At 43.9% G+C, this 14,833-nt stretch overlaps 1 protein-coding gene across 1 annotated transcript; it reads right to left on the bottom strand.

Annotated features, from left to right (window-relative positions):
* Nucleotides 1-498: 498 nt before the first annotated feature.
* XKRX (XK related X-linked) lies at nt 499-11,624 on the bottom strand. Its single transcript, XM_008701701.2, has 3 exons — nt 11,164-11,624; nt 6,661-6,929; nt 499-1,493 (listed from the first exon to the last, which is right to left on the bottom strand). The coding sequence occupies exons 1-3, from the start codon at nt 11,496-11,498 to the stop codon at nt 748-750; spliced, it is 1,350 nt and encodes a 449-aa protein (XP_008699923.1). The 5' UTR covers nt 11,499-11,624; the 3' UTR covers nt 499-747.
* Between the last annotated feature and the right edge of the window lie 3,209 nt (nt 11,625-14,833).

Below are 14,833 nucleotides of genomic sequence, written 5' to 3'. Positions count from 1 at the left end.
CCACTCCATTCCACAAGCTGGATGCTGCTGCAGGCCCCTGAGAAAGAGTCATTCTGGTTTATGCCCTGAAGGAATCCTACTCCACACTCCCTCCTCGGAGTGTGCCTGGGAAGGGCTGCTTGAAAAGAGAGGTCTTTGAGGAATGATCACTAGTAAAATCCTAATGGAAAGCTAACTTGTTTGGGGAGCAGCTGTTTTTAGTGGTGGCGGTTTTCTTCTTAAACCAGAGTTTCTCATTGGAATTTAAAAAAAAACAAAAACAAACCCAGCCATGCTTACAGTTACAATTCCACATTAATCAGCCAGTTTCCTGGGAGGTACCAATAATTAGCAAGTTGTCACATCCTCTGATCAGTCAGGATATATTCTGGTGGAATTCTGGGCCTTCACCTCAGCAATGCCCTCAAGCAAATGAGCAGAGCTACAAGATCACACCCAGAGAGTTTAAGGTGTTTGGAGGTAAATTACCCCCTAGGGCAGCCAAACAGCTGCCCTGGGTGGGAGGGGTGTTCACAGTATCTCTGACCCTTCTTGATATATAGTAGCTACCCTGGGTTTCCAAACATAGCTGTCAATCTTAAGGAAATAAAACCTATTTGGGAGCTGCTCTTTCTTCTTAGAGGCTTACCAGAAAATTCAAGAAAATGTCCTGATGGGTACTCACCTATGAGGCTCATCCTTTCCTTCAATGGCAAAGTTGCTCTTGGCAGCCCCCAGCCTATCCCAAAAGACCCGGAAGACAGAATCTCAGACAACGCTTTGCCTTGCTTCGGCAGCACAGGATGGCTCTGAGTTCTCAATCCTGCCCCGAGGGTGCCGGTGGCAGCAGACACAATGGAGGTAGTCCACTACGTTGTGGGTAAAGAGTGAGCGCAATGGGTGCAAGTATTGAAAGAAAAGGAGCATGAAGCCAATGGAAATCACATAAGCAATGATGAGCTGCAAAGCAATCAAGGAATGACAGTAATTCAGTAACACTTTCACTCCAAAGAACTTGAAAACCAAAACCATGATCACGTTCTCTACCAACCTTACACTATAGTGCAGGCCCATATGCCCCCAGTTCTGACCTTTGTCAACAAGGTCCCTGTCTGCCAATTTCAACTGCAAAGCTGACCAGCAAGAGAAGTTGATGCCCGCATAGAGAACGGTGATGGAAATCAGCACCACCAGGGTGCCGACCCGGCTGAAATTTTTCTCAATGTTATTGGGCATCTGGGCACCACTCCTCCAGAACTTAACCCAGGGCTCAAAGAGGATGATCAGGAAGTTGAGCAGTAAGAAGGGCACAGCTTTCAATTTCAAGGTGGCTGAGAAGAGCACCAGAATCACGAGGCGGGAAGTGATCTCCAATGTCCGCCAGATGGTGATGCAGAGGACTTCTAATGGCCCAAGGCGAATCTTGTATTCATCATACTTGATCTGGATAGCCAACATATTGCACAGGGTAGCCCCATAGGTGACAGATATCAGGGAAAAGACCATTAGCACAGCTGTAAGAAAAAAAAACAAACAGAGAAAATAGACAATCAGACCATGTTGGCGAAGCTTGAACTCAGACCTGGAGGTCCAGAGAGATGAAAGGTGAGGCTTGAGGGCCCAGTTAAGAGGAAATTCACATACAAACACAGCTATGTTAGCACAGGACACAGTGTGCACAGAAAAAAAATGGAAAGAAATAAACTAAAATATATCTTTTGTGATAAAGATTATACCTGTTTTTAAAATCTTTTTTTCTATGTTTCTCTATTTTCTAAATTTCCCACAATGAACATACATTGTAATACTTTAATAATCATATAAACATACAAAATGAACTTTTTAAGAAGAGCGGATCTCAGAAGTAGCATTGAGAGGTCACTAACACAAGAAGAGCACATATAAAGGGATAGGGCAGCACCCACTTGAAGGAACAGGCTTCTGAGCAAACAATGAAGCGGGCAGAAGGAATTCTGAAAAACTCCAGTCCTGGGAAATTCGTAGGTAAGGCCTTTGGTTACAGAAGTCCCTTCTTTGACATATCTCTTCTTTAAGGAACGAATCTTGTATGGCTTCTAGAATGTGTCAGAATGTATACTGGAAATTCCACAAAGGCAAAAAGGACCATGTCTATTTTGTTCTGCGCTGCATCCCCAGAGCCTAACACACCGCCTGGACTATAGCAGGTGCTCAATAAATGTTTGTGGAGTTAATGAAGAATTCTGAATTCAGAGAGGCAGCATAAAATATCTACAATTTGAAACCCTTGGTTCGGCTCTGTGAAAGCTGTGTGCCAGTCACTGGATATCTATGTGCCTTAGTTCCCCAATTCACTGAGATGCTCTAGAATTGCTTGCATTAATCATCACCAATATTAATTTATCACCCAGGCGCTTTGGTATATTTTAGGAATCTCCAAACTTCTACCAGAGTGGTTTAAACATTTTTTTTAAAAACCCACTTCATAGCCCATAACATCCATGCCACTGTGTAGAGTTGGGGCCCTGAAGGGTCAGGGTGCTCCATAACTTGCTACACTAAGTCTCAACTACAGAACACACAGTGGCCCTTTCCTTCTATTCCTTGATACCAAAGAATACCAATCACTAAGACAAATCTACTGCTCTCGAGGAGAGTAGAGGCCTGAGGGGTAACTCATCCAAAAAAGGGGGGGGCTGGAACTTTCTGTTGCCATAAAAATACTAGATCCAGGGAATTGGAGCCACAGAGATGTCAACTTAATCTGCAAGAAAAGTGGAGACTTTCCCATGGAAACCCAAAAAGCAGCACAGCTTCCTTTGCAAGGTCCTTTTCAGCTCTAAGTAGAGTGTTGGAATCTCAAAGACTGGAGAGACTCTCTTGAAGTGTCTACTCTTAGCCTTATTTTTATTCATTATTTTTCCATGTTTATTGAGCTACAATTGACATATAATATTGTATTAGTTTAAGGTGTACAACAAAACGATTTGCTATACTCTTAGCTTTATAAACCACTCTTAGTCCCATCCTTAAGAGTTGATGCTCCTAGTTGGGAACGTCAGAGTGTATGTACATCTAGCCAAGTGTGGTGATGCTTTCCCTTAAATTAGAACTCATTTATTGATAGTAGTGTAATAAAAGAAAGCCTGATGCTTCCAATAAATGTAAAAACACCTTCCATCTGTCTCCCTACAAATAGACTCATGCCATAAGAGATCATAATGCCGTTAGTGAATTTGCTCATCTATGCTGATCCAGATGGCCTCCAAGAGAAAAAGAGATTAGAAAAAGGGGTAGCAAGAAGACAGAAGAGTGGATGAAAATGAGGAAACCTAACCCAAAAAACTGTTTACCAAACTTTAAGAGATGGTACTGTCAGAAAGTTTTTAGTAGGAGAAATCACCAAAGAATTAAAAACAAGGCCTTGGAGAAAGTTTCCCTTACAACCTTTGTAGAGTGATACGTTGAGAAACATGGGCTCTGCAGGCAGGCATCCTGAATTCCAGTCCAGTCTTTGCCAGCTATTACTTATGAAAGCATGGGGGAATTTGCTTAACCTCTCAGTGCCTCCGTTTCCTCATTTGTTAAAATGGGGATAATAAATATATCACAGGGTTGTTGTAAAGATTAAATGGAATAACTACATGTAAGGGACCTAGAGAAACGTTCAGATCGTAGTAGATGCTCTCGGCTAGCTCCTATCATCATCATCAGTCCCCATTTCCAAAAGAGTAGAACATGCATTTCCCCTACTTAGGCAACCAGATGATTTAAAAACTAATAGAATACCTAAAAATAAGCCTTACAAAAATGTGCAAAACCTATAGCAAGAAAACAATACAACTTTGCTGAAGTACATTTCATGAGATATTTTTTAATGTACTTCAATAAAGTTGTATAGTTTTCCTGTTCCAGGCCTTGCACATTTACGGCATAGGTTGTAGAGATATTTCCTGGATGTATACTTCTCTCCAGACTCATCAAGCTGGATATGTTAAAGAGGTAGAGATTTTTGTCAATCATACCTCAATAAAGTGATGTAAAAATATTTAACAAAATGGAGAGATACATCATCTTCTAATACGAAACTGATCGATCCTATAAAGATGTAAATTCCCTCCAAAACAACCTAAATAATTTAATGCAATCCCAATACACAGTCTCAGTGAAAATTTTTTCCTTTTATTGTTGTTACTGTTTTGCTTTGTTTTGTGTTTTGGTGGGAGAATTGACAAACTGATTGTGGAAATTCATCTATTTGGAAGGTTAGGCTAAATTGCCCTATCAGAGAGGAGTTGTGCAAGGCCTTTGTGAGAAGTGCACAAGATCTAAAAGCAATAAAGAACTTAAAGACATCAAAATTTAATACTTCAGAAAGCCAGAACATTTAAAATGTGTGTATGTACACACATGCAAAATACACAAATGTATACATACACGCTTATCTACAGCAGAGAAAGGACTAACACGAGAATAAGAAAACCGCTCCTAGAAGTTAATAAGAAAAAGACAACCCACTATAAATCAGCAAATTAAAGAACACAATAACCAAACATGAAAAGATACTCAGCTGCTCTCACAATTAAAAGCAAATTATTAAGTAATCAGTTATTTTATAACTATACAACTAAATAATATTTAGTTTAATATATAAAGAAAAAGCACATTCATACACCCAGGTGGGAATATAAATTCATACAACCTTTTGGGAGAGCTATTTGGCAGTACTGATAAAATTCCAAACATGCGTATCTTTTCACCCAGCACTTCTATTGCTAAGAATTTATCCTATGAAGTCTCATTCCGGTACACAGATACTTATAAAGATGTTCTCTGGAGCGTAGTTTGTGATTAGAAAAAACTTTTTTGAATGGAAAAATCAGAAACAAACTTTACTCCTACCAACAGAAGATTAGAGAAATAACAAAGAATGGTCCAGTTCCTATAAGGAAAATATATATTATGTATTTATCATTTATTATACATGTGTGTATACATAACCACTGAAGAAAGATATATTGGCATACTTTTGAAAAAAGACATGTTGAACAGAATGTTTAATCCAGCCCTTTTTGACACAAATACATATACACAGATATTGTATGCATGTTTACATAGCAAAAAAAAAAAAAAAAAAGTCCGGAAGGATATATACTGAATGGTTAACAGAGATTACTTTTGGGCAGTAAAATTACATCTCCTATTTGATATATGTTCTGTGTGGTTTTGACTCCTTACCATAACCATGTCTGATTTTCATAATTAAAATATAAGGACCAAAAATAGTAATACATGGTCATAGCAAAAATTTTAAACCACATAAATTTCAAACCATACAGAAGGGTATAAAGTAAAAGCTAAAAGTCGACGGACTTCTCATTTTCACTCCCCAGAGGTAAATGGTTTCTGACATATCTTTCCAGAAATTTTCTATGCATATACGATTACTTGTAAGTCAATTGGTTTTGCATGCATTACTTCTGTAACATATGCATATTTTAATTAGATTTTAATTAGATATTTAATTAATTTGATGACCTTCAAAATTCTCAGGAGGAAAAGCATCATCATTTCCTTTTCTCTTCACACTACTGTCAATTCTAGATACGTAAAGAGCTTCAAGACCAAAAATTTCATGAACAATTCTTAGTGGAGGAAAAGAGAAAAGGGGGCAAATTCCCTCCTTACATTCATTTGCGACATGGGGCTTTGCCAAGCAGGATCCGCATCTAATAATAAGGAAATGGTTCCAAGTTGTACCCACAGCTGTATCAGCTCCAGCCCAAGCAGCTGAAGCTAATCTTGAGCTGTTAAAACTCATTAGCAGTACTTTATCTTGACTTTGAAAACATGACTCACATTTCCTCCTCTCCTAGAGGTCTTATTCATCTAAGGATCTGTCTTTTACAAGTGGGAAATTAAGACTGTGACCTCTTGGGTGACTTCCTCTAACAATCGAACAGAAGGTCAGAACTGGGACCAAGCCTCATTCTCATCAGTATTCATTCCACACCCGAATTTCTCTCTCCCCACTGGAGTTGGGAGAAGTAATTAAATCAGTGGCTCCCAAATGTGGCTGATCAGAATCAACTGGGGTATTTTTTTTTTAAAATACAGATTCCTGGCCTCCCCACACTCACACTGAGCCAGGTCTGAGTAGGAGATGTAATTTTTTTTAAAAAGGAGCTTTCATCCAGTACTATGTTTTCTCATGATCAGTAATATTTGGGAACCTCTTATTAAAAGATGGCCATCCCTAAGCCAAAACAAACAAAAAACCCTCAGTGTAATTTAAACACTGTGGACTAGAGAAAGTGTCCTACTGACTGCTGGTGTTACCAGCTTCTTCTGGGCCCAGAGAGGGCTTATCTGTGGCATTTTTAGCCTGAAATAGCTTACCCCCGTTAAAGAAATCTGGCAGGCCTAAGATGGCTGGCTCCCCGAGTTCTTTGACTATCTACCAGTGCCGTCCAAAGGTTCTGTAATACCTGTGCTGTCTAATACAGTAACCACTAACCACACGTGGCCATTGAACACTTGAAATGTGGCTAGTATGACTGAGGAAGTACATTTTTTATTTCATGTTTCATTTTAACTGAAGTAGCCACACGAAGCTGGTGGCCAGTGTATTGGACAGCTCAGGTCTGGATTTCTAAGACCCTTGATTTAAATGGAGCCCTCCCCTCTCCTGACCCCACTCACCTCTACCCAGGGGGACCTCTGCAGAGATCAGAGTCACATAGAGCTGATAGGTCAGCTGGGGCACTGAGCCCAGGAAGGCTTGGATCTGTGACATACGTTTGTAGGCATTGCGGTGCATAGCCAGGGTCCGGATGGAGTGGCCCACCTCCCATTCTATCAGCACCTCCTCGCCATTTATTAGCATCTTCTTTCGGGTGAGGCTGACATAGGGCTCCTCCTGCCCCTCTTTCTTCCACAGTGTGAGGTACTTAATCATGGCCTCCAAACATCTGCAGAAGTAAAGCATCACGGGTACTTAACTAAAGCTGTCCTGGGAAGGAAGACTGTAGTGGAAGGGGGATGATAATACAACTCAGGGAGTTTGTGCTACTTTTGGCCAGTCCTTAATTCCTATTCTACTCATTTCTCATGAATCAAAGAGTTTGTCATGCATTCCACAAGTTGCTTGAGTCTAAATCCTTTTTTGTTTGGCTGGCCATCTACTGACCTGAGAACACCACTTCAGAGTGTTTCTTTGAGGATTTAAGGAATTGCTTTGCCTCTTAAGAATAGGCCTTTGGTAGAAATGCACCTTGAACACAAAGATATTATGTAAATAATGTGCTGAGAGAAAACAACGAAGGTTCTTAAAGGCCCTGGTTTTCATAACACCTCAAGTTCCTGAGGTAAAACATTCTATATGCAAAGCCTTCAGCTCCATACTTGGGGCTTTTGAGTTCTGCTTTTCCCAAGACAAAGCCCACAACTATAACTGTCTTGCCAAAAAGTCTTGGAGGGGATCTAGAAAAAAAACCCTCACATCTATACAGTAAACGCCATTCAATAACAAGGGTACTTAAAGGCTTGGCAACTCAGAACTGAAAGTGCTACATACCTAGGGAACATCGAAAAATCTCTCTGAAGGGTGTTTCTGGGGCCTCTTGACCTGTCTGGGGCCAACAGCCTTTTAAACTTCCTCCTTTCTTTACAAAGAGGAAGACATCCTTACGAGAGCCTACCAACCTCGAAATAGCGATAAGACCGCATTTCTTGCTGTATCGCTCCCACATAAATCAGAAGCCTTTAAGCAGTTCTGATGTGGTGAATGGAAGAGAAGCGACTAGGACACCTTGTTTTGGCACACCTGAGTTACCGCTTCCTCCACGCACTCCAGAGTGAATGGAAACTGTGAACTATTACAATAAGTAAGAACAGTTGTGGTGAAAATGAAGCCATCTTTCCTGATGGAGGGCATGGGTTGTATTTATCTTGCCCACCACCCTCATCACATGGTGGGTATTTGATAAATGTTTTCTGAGAAAATGAAAGAGTAAGAAGGAAGAGAAGAAGACAGAATGACACAGGGCGAGAAATGATGGGAGGAGAGGATAATAATAATGGCAATGCAATTTAATGGAAAAATAGGCTAAAGACAAGCTCAGATATTTATATGCTTTCCAGGCCTTTAGCTCCCAATGGGAAGGTTTGGAACATGTGCTGGCCGCTATTCTTCACAGCATCCCCCTGAGACTGGGGCATATTTGCCAGTCTGAAGCATGTAGTCTCTCCCTAGAAAGTGGACATTTCAAACTCAAAAACCCGGGACAGGAAAAGGTGGAAGGAGGAGAGAAGAGAGAAGAAAAAAGCTAAGCACATTTCCAACAAAAGATTTTAGATTTTAACCCAGGCCCATCAGTGTTATTGCCGAATAAAATACCGGGGGAGGTAGTGGCAGGAAGCATTCTGCTTATGCTTCTAAAGGCTATTTACTGGTTTAAGTAAGGGTGCTCGCCTTGGCTATAAGCCTCAGTAAATTAGAGTACATTTTCATTTTCAGAAGTACCTTTGTATTTCATACAAGGGAGCCAGGCACTGCAAACACCGTCATGTGCCTAATAGTGCTAATCAAGTTCCTACCTACCTAAAAAGTAATTTGCCTTGAACATACCAAGGATATCATTTATGAGCTTTAAATTGTTTCTTCCCTGCTGTCAGGTTAGCTATTATAAATGCTTTCCAATCATTTCTAGTGGAGGCTAAATAACAAAAATGAAATACAGTACTTTATACTCCATATGGTGGGTCCAAATCAAAGATGGCTTGGGAGGCCACAAAGCAAAGGAGGGAAGTCTAAAGTCTGGACTGGGGCACTACTTGCTGCAATTTGCACCTTGAGAGTGCTTGATCTGTTAACTCAGTATATCACAATTGAAAAGGCTGCTAAGAATGGTTTCCTTGTTCCTCTAGTGACATCTCTTAATAATAATGGCAATATTATTTTTTGGTTTTTTTTTTTTTTTTTTTTAGGGAGAGAGCACGAGTGAGAGCATGTGCATGCGGGGTGGGGGGAGAGAATCTTTTTTTTTTTTTTTATTCGACAGAGAGAGACAGCCAGCGAGAGAGGGAACACAAGCAGGGGGAGTGGGAGAGGAAGAAGCAGGCTCATACCGGAAGAGCCTGATGTGGGGCTCGATCCCACGACACCGGGATCACGCCCTGAGCCGAAGGCAGACGCTTAACCGCTGTGCCACCCAGGCGCCCCGGGGGGAATCTTAAGCAGGCTCCACACCCAGCATGGAGCCCCACGCAGGCTCAATCTCAGGGCCCTGAGATCGTGACCTGAGCCGAAATCAAGAGTTGGACACTTAACCGACTGAGCCATCCAGGCGCCCGAACATCTCTAAATTTCTTGGTTCTAAGTTCAAGATGAGGACTTTCTTTTACAGCTTAACTTCAAAGATTTAGAATTGGAAAGGAGCTTTAGATTGCCAGGTCCAAAGGTTGGATATAGGCCAGCTGAGTCACATCTGACCAACAGCTGTGGTTTGTTTGGTCCCTACTGTGTTATTTGCCAAAAGTCAAAATGATATTTCACATAAAATCCTGTCTTGGAAGCTTCCCTTGAAAAGTTGGGGAATCTGGCAATACTGGGTCTGAATTCCAACAGTGAAACAATGGGCTGGAACAGTAGAGTAGCTGCCCCCTTTAGGCAAATCATGCAGACTCCAGCTTGCCACACTATGCACTACTCACCATCACTTCTCTAACACTGAGACTTCATTTTCATTTATCATCACACATGAAGCTACTGGTTTTCTCATACTTGGCCTGCTTCACTCATTTATGAGACCGGCCTGGCCCCTGTAAGCGTTTGCATTTGAGACCCATGATCTTGCCCAACCCATTTATCAGACAGATGAAGAAACGGGGGCCCAAGGCATCTTCAGAGATTTCACCAAAGCGATGCAACTAGTCAATGACAGAGGGGGGACCAGACTCCAGGCCGCTGGAATTCCAGGCTGTTTTCTCTAATGGAGGCTAATCAACCCCTCCTTGTTTATATATTGGTTTAAAAAAATTTTAACGCAGGGGACTTCCATCCTTGAACAGTTTCAGACTGTGTTTAGTTCTCTAAGGATGAAATATCTTCCCACTGCAATTACAACACCCACACTCTGACACATATTCTTCAGCTGATTGCAATCAAGACAAACTTGGTCCATTCTTTCCTCCTGACTTCGTAAGTTTTGCAACATCTCCCTAACTTGAAAATCCCATAGCGTCCCGATGAGACTGCTGACACAGATGCCTGTCTCCCTAAGATAAGGCACATTCTCATCCCTTCAAGGCAATCAAAATGGAAAGACTGATACTATTACAGTGTGCCACAGCATCCAGATGGAGAGATGGACCTATCTTCCTCTGCCCCCTCTAACCATGTACCTTTATTGCAGAAAGATACAAAAAGATAAACAGGAGACTGATGAACCAACAGAAAAAAACGAACTACAATGGGTTGGGGTACTAGATGACCACAAATAGCTGAAAATATTTTCCAGATGTCAAATAACTCTGGAAAATTTGAAAATGCCACCACCAGCATCCCAAGCAGCTCAGGGTAAAGAAACTGAATGTGAGATCCAATTTATAGAGTGTCTAAAAGGCAGAGTCAAAATACAATACACTCTGGGGGCGCCTGGGTGGCACAGCGGTTGGGCGTCTGCCTTCGGCTCAGGGCGTGATCCCGGCGTTATGGGATCAAGCCCCACATCAGGCTCTTCCGCTGAGCCTGCTTCTTCCTCTCCCACTCCCCCTGCTTGTGTTCCCTCTCTCGCTGGCTGTCTCTATCTCTGCCAAATAAATAAATAAAATCTTTAAAAAAAAAACAAAAAAAAAACAAATACAATACACTCTGAAGCTATGGCCTGTGTGCACAGGTTGACCACGTCAGCTGGTCCCGTACCGATTTTCACAACTCAAATCCAAATAGTAAACACCGTCTAATGAAGTCTTATCAATGGTACCACACATGGTTTTGGAACACAGGTACATGCCACATGTTCATTGCGGTGGCACTTAAAGTTTCCGATACAATTTTTTTTTTTTTTTGGATGATAGGCAGGGAAGCCCAGAGTGGGAGGGAACTGGAGAACTGATTAGAGGCACAGTATCAGTCTTGTAAATATTAGCTTCATCTTTCTCTGCACAAACCCTGTGGGGGGGTTGAAATTAAAAATAGCTCACCTGATAAGAGGTCCCAAGAGGATTAGATGCATAAACAATGATAGCGGCTTGTCTTTGGCCAGATCTCTGTGAACAAAAATGAGGGTCAACTGGACCATTATGGATGAAAACATAAAGAAGGATAAGGTGTATGTCATCCAGTAGGTTTCGCTATTCTTTCGATAGATTCTAACCATGTACAAGGCAGATGCAGCCTCCCCACAGTACAGAAAGGTGGAGAAGAGGATGCCAAATGGAAAGGTAAATCGGGGGTTGGCCCCACGGATGACATCTTCCTCCAGAGATGAAATTGGATCCACGGTGGGCTCCTCAGGAATTTCATAAACGCGGTCCATTGTTGAGGTTCTGGGTGTTGCAGTCTGGTCTTCGAAGCAACCCCCACCCCCACCCAAGAGAACCCTGTAGCCACTGCAGTCCAAGTATTGAAGAGAGCTGTCAAGTACAATTCCAGAGCCGAGATCTGCTAGTTAAAGCAGGAAACCCCTCTTTATAGTTTCAAGTTACACTTGTTGGAGTATGGGATGGAGAACCCGGGAGTACCACTTTGAACTTGACTCTTCATTGGCCCAGGATTCCAATCGTCAACATACGTGCTATGAAACCTGGACAGGGCAAAAGCAAGCATTTTAGCGCCCAATCCGAAGTCCAATTCCAGGCACGTGAAAGGCTTGGAGACAGCTGCCTCCTTGGCCCCTTCGCCTTTTGCAGCCCCGCAGGGAGGGGGGGTAGCCACTCTGTCGGGGCGCCAACACTCAGCAGCACCTCTCCAGGAGTCCTGACCAGTATGCCCCCTCAAACCTGCCGAGAACTGAACCAGGGCAGAAGAGGGGGTGCAGCCTGAGCGTCCCTTCGGGGGCTCATTGCAGTGCCTAGGTACCCTAAGCTATCGTTAGACTGTGGCTATTGGCTCGCCCGCTCGCCGCTGCTCTCCCGGGACCCGCGCCGAGTCGAAGGTTCTCCAGCCGGCTCCACCGATTCCCCAAGCGCCGCCCCGAAGGCGGCCGGCGGGGGGCAGAAGCAGAGGCACAGCCCGGGCCCGGAGCGCAGTCTCGGGGGCAGAGAAGCCGAGCGTGCGCTACAGGATCCAGAGAAAGCCAGAGGGGCTTCTTCTCCACAGGGAAACTTTCCTAGCGAGGAGCACGACGTGCGGGGCGCCAGCCCGGGAGGGCAAAGGCAGATGTCCTCAGACTCTGGGGCGCCGTGGGCTGCTGGGGTCCTCCCTGGCCTGCAGTTCCAGCTGCGAGAGGTCGGCGGCTTCGCGAACTAAGGCACTGAAGGCGGGGGCGGGCGAAATGGGAGGAACGGCTGGGGCCAAACCAAACCAGCCTGCCAGTTCCAGGGCGGGCAGCCCACGGATGCTCCGTGTGGAGAGGCGCGACAAAAAAGGGGGCTTGGGCTAGCGCTCGGAACGGCTTCTCACCACGACCCCCGGATCCCAGAGGGAGCCACAGCTTTCCTCTTTCCCCAGAGCAGCAGACGCCCACTTCTACCCCGCCCTCCTGAACTAGCTAGCTCGCGCACTAGCTCAACCCACGCGGTTAGGCAGGTGTGTCTCTCTCGGCCTCAGGGTTGAACTTCCCTAGGTCCTATTGCCCTCCAGATAATATCACGGTGGGGTGGGGGGAGACCCGAGAGGCAATTGGGCCATAGTTTCCTTTCCAGGCAAGGCTGTAAGCGGCAGAGGTAAGATAGAAAGGGGGGGTGTCAAGACTCAAGGTCAGCACTGAAAACTCATATTATATGCCTTGATTTTTCACTAGCAAAATGAGGCCAGGATAGGAACTTTAGAATGAACTTTCAGGTCTTTGGCTGGAAGGTTATGAAGAGGTGCCAAACTCTAAATAGACTGGAGAGGAGCCAAGAGAGCTGTTAGTAAAAACTGAGAGGGGTGACTTAAAGAGCTCAGAAAATTGCCAGGATTCTTAAGATCAATCCTCCCCCTCCTCACTGAGCTTTTGTTTCCATGCCTTCATTTGCATAATTCTAAGCCCCAGAGAAACAGAGAAAACATCTGCCTCCTGGTAATAATATAAATGCAACAGAGCCTGTGCCAATCTCTTTTTGCTGCAGGAAGTCAGTAAAAAGAGTATATGAAGAGTGGCCAGCTAGCAGCCACCAAAATGATGGCCTGGAGAAAGACAGTCTTGTCCTTGTGTTGATTTTTAAGATTCCTGCAATTGCTGCCTCCTTTCCCCAGGGCTGAGTCAGGGACAAATCAACTTCTAAAGGTTGTCGCCTTTGAAGCAGGCATGCTATCTTGGTCTGCACCCATGCTGGGAGCTGGGCTAGCTGGGTTAGCGGGCTGATCCTTCCTCCCTTCCTTTTCACAAGGCAGGTCAACACTATCTGAGAACACTTCACACATAGTGTTAATTGGTTGGGGCTTTCCAACTGGCACAGCGTTCTCCACCAACAGTATAGGGTGAAGAACTTCTGGGGGCTTCTTAGGAACCTGTTCTCAAGATGGATTTCAAGTAGGGTGAGGAACTCATCTCAGTTTGCTGAGATGGCATAAGTTGGTTACCTTAGCATGGGAGACTGAAGCTAGAAGAATGTAGAATCCCAATTCTTTTAGCCTTTCTTCCTTCCCTGTGCCCTCAGCACGCCCCAAATACACAAATCTATAAGACCTTCCTACTTTGTTCCTAAACAACTCCCTCCAGATGCCTTGAAAGGCTTTCTGTAATCACCACACTACTTCCCTCTCCAATTTCATATCCACATTACTGCACCACAAACCCCTTGCTCCAGTCCAGCAAATGTTCTCATTTAATTACACTCGCCTTGCTCACTCCCACCTCTGTGTCTTGCTGAGGTCATTTACAGCGTCCTTCACTCTTTTCTCCATTAGTCCAAACCCTAACCTTCCTTCAAGGGTCAGCTCAAGTACTACCTCCCCCCAGGATTCACCTCCCCAACCCTCACTTTTCCCTCTTTGTGCTACTGGCACACTCTCTCTTTTGCACTAGTCCTTCAAGTCTTTCTGTGTTTGCCCTGCCTACCCAACAGAAGCGTAGACTCAGGGAGGGATGCTCAGTTAATGTTTATTGTGGTTCTTGTTGATGACAGTAATGATTAAAAAATGGCGATGATGAAGCTTCCTCCCCCACACTTCCCCCAGGAAACTATGCAAGACTCAGGCACACTCATCTCTAGAAAAGCTGTAGCCACTGTAGCTGGGGCATCAAGTACTGGGGCACAAAGACCCACTTCCTATGTCAGCCATTCAGCTCACAGACGATGCCCGCCCACATGATATGTCCTTTCTCCGAGTTCCTTCAGTGCTTTTTTTTTTTTTGTCAACATCACGGTTTAGCTCCAAATTACAAATTATTTCAAGTGTATTATTTTTTATTCCACAACTACATTGCCATAAGCTCCTTAAAGGCAGAGCCCCAACTGTTACACTTTTTTGGACTCCCCAGTGGCTGATACAGACCTGTAAGTTTCCTGCCATCTGATCCCCCTCACCCACCAGCTTCTCTGTTTTCAGCCCTAGGACTCTCTGGCGCTTTAGGTCACTAAATCCTCTGGTCTCTTATTTCCCTGTTCCTTTTGCCCTGCTGGGAGAAACTGAGAATTTGCCCTGTTTCTGTCCGACTCTCTTCTTTCAGGCAATCTCTAGATTTCAGCCCTTTACTCTTCTTAGGAGTAGAGACACTGGAAATGT

This window comes from Ursus maritimus (assembly GCF_017311325.1).
Source record: "Ursus maritimus isolate PB19 chromosome X unlocalized genomic scaffold, ASM1731132v1 scaffold_X1, whole genome shotgun sequence".
NCBI lineage: Eukaryota > Metazoa > Chordata > Mammalia > Carnivora > Ursidae > Ursus > Ursus maritimus.
Note: the sequence above shows the minus strand (reverse complement) of the source record. Positions and strands in the feature narration are given on the sequence as shown.